The 4,836-nt window shown below is 66.3% G+C and overlaps 2 protein-coding genes across 2 annotated transcripts in view; both read right to left on the reverse strand.

Annotated features, from left to right (window-relative positions):
- Positions 1–2,906, reverse strand: part of SLC39A4 (solute carrier family 39 (zinc transporter), member 4) — a 4,103-nt gene extending 1,197 nt beyond the window's left edge. The window contains exons 1-8 of the mRNA XM_005865092.2: positions 2,640–2,906; positions 1,971–2,255; positions 1,499–1,694; positions 1,268–1,410; positions 1,012–1,183; positions 535–707; positions 211–366; positions 6–135 (exon numbers count right to left, since the gene is read on the reverse strand). Coding sequence (XP_005865154.1) covers positions 6–135; positions 211–366; positions 535–707; positions 1,012–1,183; positions 1,268–1,410; positions 1,499–1,694; positions 1,971–2,255; positions 2,640–2,831 — 1,447 coding nt within the window. The 5' untranslated portion in view covers positions 2,832–2,906. The remainder of the gene's footprint in view (positions 1–5; positions 136–210; positions 367–534; positions 708–1,011; positions 1,184–1,267; positions 1,411–1,498; positions 1,695–1,970; positions 2,256–2,639) is intronic.
- Positions 2,907–2,986: 80 nt separating this feature from the next.
- The window catches only part of TONSL (tonsoku-like, DNA repair protein), a 20,313-nt gene continuing 18,463 nt past the window's right edge, over positions 2,987–4,836 (reverse strand). The window contains exon 25 of the mRNA XM_014538701.1: positions 2,987–3,987. Within this exon, the coding sequence (XP_014394187.1) occupies positions 3,757–3,987 (231 nt within the window). The 3' untranslated portion in view covers positions 2,987–3,756. The remainder of the gene's footprint in view (positions 3,988–4,836) is intronic.

Genomic DNA, 4,836 nt, shown 5'->3' on the forward strand with positions numbered 1-4,836 from the left:
GGAGCTCTGCTGGGGCTGCTTGGGCTGGCGGAGCTCCCTGGGCGCCAGCTGCAGAGACATGCCGTGGCTGTGGCCGTGGCTGTGGCCGTGGCTGCCGTGGTGGTCACCGTGGCTGCAGGGCTCCTCCTTCAGGTCCTGTGGGGACAACAGCTTAGGGCCCACTGTACCCCCTCCCCACCGGCCTCCCCACCCAGTCCCCACAAGCCTGACCTCCTGGGGCAGCAGGAGGTCACAGAGCTTCTCGAACAGGAAGAAGGTGTACAGGCCCCCGAGCGCCACCAGGAGGCGCCAGATGGGCTGCGCGCTGTGGTCTTCGTGGTCCCCTCCGAGCTCACTGTGCCCGCCATGCTGGTGCAGCCCTAGGACCTGGGGGCGGGGCAGGGGCACGGGGCTGGCTGCCTCAGGGTCTCCCCCCCACCGATGAAGAAGAGAGGTTAGGGTTCAGGGAAGGGCCCAGGAGAGTGGGCCTGGAAGGAAGACCATGCAGGGGAGTCCCCGGGGTGGGGAGGGAGGGTCCTGGCCAGCTGGGCTGACCTTGGGCGTCAAGTGCAGGAGGGCGTCTCCGGTGAGCGCGCCCACGGCCAGGCCCAGGAAGGTCTGGATGACGTAGTGGGTGGCCCTGCTGCAGCTGGTGCAGATGAGGAGCAGGAGGCCGAAAACCGAGGCGAGGCAGATGAGCAGGGTGGCCAGGGAGCCGTACAAGTACTCTGAGGGGGTGGGGGCAGTGAGGACCCAGTGAGGCCTTCCCCCAGCCTTCCCAGGGGAGTGAGCAGGGACTCACCAGGCGTAGGTGGTCAGGGACTGGCCAGGCCTCTGCTCACGCTGACCTCTCTCCTCCTTAAAGCTCCACCCCCTCCCTCCCAGGCCTCCCACATTCTCCTGTGACCCTCCACTCCACTGTCTTCTCCCACAGCCCAGCACCCACTCCCTCCTCCCTGGGCAGCCCCTCCGCCATGTGGCCAGCCCCCCTGGGCACAGCGGGCGGGCTGACTTGGGGGGACAGGCACTCACTCTCCGCCTGGCTGAGCTGGTCCTGGGCGGGGTGGCTGGGCTGTGGGCTGCAGGCCCCACTCAGCTGCTGCTGGAGAAGCGCAGGGCTCAGCAGGGCCCACGCCTCTGGGGACACCCCCGTCCGCTCAGGCAGCCCGTACACGGCCATCACGTCCCTGGCATCCAGGCAAACCTGGGGGTGGCAGGACTGGAGGTCAGGACTGGAGCAGCCCGGGGGACCCCCCATCCCCAGGACCACGGCCCCGGGGCTGCTCACTGTGTCCCACACACTGGCGCTGCTGTTGGAGGGGGCGAGGTGGGCCCTCCTTCTCAGACGATGGTGGTGATGGTCGTCGCCGTGGTCTCCGTGGCTCGCGGCCGTGCCACCCACCCCCAGGTGCTGCATCAGCGCCGCCAGCTCTGGCCAAGGGGACAGAACCAGTCTGTGTGGGCTCCGGCCCTGCCCTCCCAGGGGGCACGTCCCACTCGGGGCCTGCCCAGGCCTCACCGTCCAGTGTGATGTTGGGAGTGTCCCCATGGTGCTGCCGGAACACGAAGTCCACAAAGTACTGGGGGGTCGGCAGGGCGTGGATGCAGGACCCGTTTTGGACGTGGTCCAGCAGAGCGGCCAACACGGGGCCGGGGCTGCCGGGAGCCCCTGCCTCCGCCGCCTGGTCCAGCAGCCAAGGCAGGTCCACGCAGGCCTGGGGGAGGGGCAGGGCTGAGGCCGCACTCCGTGTGGGCCTCCTGGCCCCCAGAGTCTCCTCCCCAGGGCACCCCCGCCTCCTGCTCACCTGAGGCCTGAGCTGAGCTCCTCTCCTGGGGCCCCAGGAGCCCGTTCTGTTCCCTGTCCCCTGGCCAGGGCCCCTCCAGGGCTCCCGAAGCCCCTGCCCCACTCAGTGGTGAACACCCAAGGTGACCCCCAGCTAAGCCCACCCTCCGGAGTGGGTCCCCTCCCTTCGGTCCCCCTTGGCCCTCACCTCCTCTGCGGAGGGCAGGCTGGCGGTCCGGACCTGAATCCTCCGCAGCAGCCTGCTCAGGCCTGGGATCAGGGCCTCGGGGCCCTCGAGCAGGGCCAGAAGGTGGTCAGCTCGGGAGGCCCAGCGGCCAGCCCGGATGTCCTCACAGGTGCCCTCAGGGTCGCTGAGATAGAGGGCAGCGGCCGCACTGAGGCGGGGGATGTGCTCGGGCTCCAGGACCGACACTGGGGTTGGCCCCGGCCCCTCAGGCCGGCCCAGGGCCAGGAGGTCTTCCACAGACAGGCACTGTGGGCAGAGACAGGTGAGCAGGGGCCAGGCACCTGGGGGCTGCTGCTTCGCCCCCACCCCGACCCCCATCCATTGCTCCCACACACTCCCCTCAATTACAGGGGTGCACACACAGGGGTCCCAGGCAGTGGTCCCCCCTTCCAGGTGGTTTCTCCCTGGAATCACTGCCTGGGGCCGACGAGAGAGGTGGCCCTGGGTCCCCAGAGCTTCGAGTCCCCATCACGGCCCCGCTCCCAGGCAGGAGAAGGCTGGGCTTGGAGCCCCAGGCAGGGCCACGGCACTGGGGCACTTGCCTCTGCCCGCCTCCTGGAGTTTGTCCCTGGGGAGGAGCGGGCAGGGCCGGGCCCAAGGCGACCTTTCGGGTGGGGGTGGGGCGCTTACCTTTCCACACGGCCCCGAGGAGCAGTGCACACGGGCCGCAAGCGTATTTAACAGGCCGCCCAGAGCCACGCGGTCCAGAGCGCCCTGGGCCGAGGACCTCGAAGTCAGCAGGTGAGCAGGCCGGGCTGCCGCCACGGTCACCACCAGCACCGTCAGCAGCAGCCCTGGCCTCTGAGGGGTCCAGACCGCCATGCCGAAGCCACCGCCACAGAGGCGGGTACACTGGGAGAGGGCTGCCTGGGGCCAGACTGGGGCTAGGCTCAGGCTCTCTCCCAGGTATTTCCTGCTGGGCTCTGTGATTGGCTGTCAGCAGAGTCGCAGATTAACCATTCCAGGGGCAGGTCCTCCCCAAAACGAGGAGCCACTGCCTGGGGGGTGAGCGGCCTGAGGTGGTTGTGGGGCGGGAGAAGCTCTCCTGGAATTTCCTGCTGCCTCTGTGCTTGTCTGACACGGGCTGAGCATCCAGGACAGGTCCCCTCCGGGCCCAGGAGCCGCTGCCTGCGGGGGTGAGGGCCCCCGCCCCTGGACGCATGGCCCGGGGGTCCACTCCTGCCTGCTGCTCCCCTGAGGGCCTCGGGCATCACCTCCTGCAGTGCTGTTTCTCGGGGTGCCCCCAAGCGAGGATGCTCCCCGACATTCCACCTGAGGGCCCCCTCCCACCCCTTCCCAGGGGTCCTCCCTGGCTCCGGGAGCTGAAGCACCCCCAGAGCCTTGAGAACGTGGGGCCGCTCCTCCTGGGCCCTGGGCTGCGTCTCCCTGTGGGAGGTGGGCTGAGTCATGTTCCCCTCCCCCAGGCTCCTGGAGAATTCCTCAGGAAATGGCCAAAGCCCGCGGGGAGCCTGCTTGTCTCTCCTTCGGCAGCTGGGGAGGGCCTCTTGGGTGTGGCGTCTGGCCTGGCCGCTCCCCGAGGCTCCCTCTCAGCCTTTGACCCGTCTGCCGAGCTGGCATCTGGGGGAAGGGCCAGCCTTGCCTCCTGACCCCGGGCCCTGCCTGAGTGAGGTGGGGGTGGGGGGTGGGGAGCTCCCGGCAGCAGGAGCCCAGTCCCAGGACAATGCCACGGGCCATCTGCGGGGGTGGCAGGGCGGTGGCAAGGGAAGGGGCAGGAGCCCCGGGGGGTTCAGGTGATTCTGGGACACTGGCTCAGTGAGGAGGGGAGCTGGATTTCAGGCTCCCCTCGCACCGTTCTGACGGCTGAGCCCATCTTCCCTGCACCAGGACCCCTCGCCGGCTGGAGCCGAGGCCACCACTGCCTGGGGCCTGTTAGCTTCCGGGAAAGGTCTCCGCTTCTGCCTGCCCCCCCTCTTCCCACTGATGCCCCGCGTGGCTCTGGGCGGCCGGGGCAGAGGGGGCCCCAGCGGCCTCTGTGCTGGTGCAGTGCTGTCCAGTGGGTGCCAGGCCCTCTCCTTCGTCCCCAGGCCCCTCGGGCATCGTCCCATCTAATAAACTCATTGTAATCACAACATCCACACGCCCATGTCCACAGGAGCGTTAGTCACAGCAGCCAGAACGTGGGGAACAGGTGTCTGCTCACAGATGGACACGTGTGTTCACATAAAAACACTCAGACCTGTGAAGAAGTTTTGTGAGTTTATTTGAGCCAAACTGTCCACGATTGCCAGGAAGCAGAACCTCAGCGGATTATCGTTACCTCTGCGTTTATACATCGCAATCAAAGGAGGGACCTAGGTCGGTCACATGAAATCCATTGGTGATAGACTAGAGAGGCGGGAGAAAGCAAAGCAGGGAAACCCCTGGGATTGGATAAAAAGCGGAATGATAGACATACTTAAGTGGATGCAGGAACGAGATAACAGTGAAGGAATTTGTGGTCTCTGTCCTGGCGCCCAGCACATTAGGTTGTGCCCCGAGGGGTCCGGAGAAAGGGAAGTCACACGTTACCGGACATTTCAAGGACATGTTGTCATAGATGCAAAAAGACAGACAGGCTCAGTGAAGGTAAAGGTTGTTGATCTTGTCAGTGCAGATACCGGCCTAGGAGTGACTACCCACCATCACTGCTTTAGTTAAAGTTTAATTTTAGACCCTCCTTTGTGGTGACTTTCGGTCTGAGTTTGCAAGGCGGCCACGCAGGCCTCCCGAGCTGACAGGTCAGCATGTGGCCCCTTTCGTCTGCACGGAAATACGGGTCCTGTCCTCTTCAGCCTGAGCAGCAAAGGGAATCCTGACACCTGCTGCT

Source organism: Myotis brandtii, unplaced genomic scaffold (assembly GCF_000412655.1).
Source record: "Myotis brandtii unplaced genomic scaffold, ASM41265v1 scaffold1956, whole genome shotgun sequence".
In the NCBI taxonomy this organism is placed as follows: domain Eukaryota; kingdom Metazoa; phylum Chordata; class Mammalia; order Chiroptera; family Vespertilionidae; genus Myotis; species Myotis brandtii.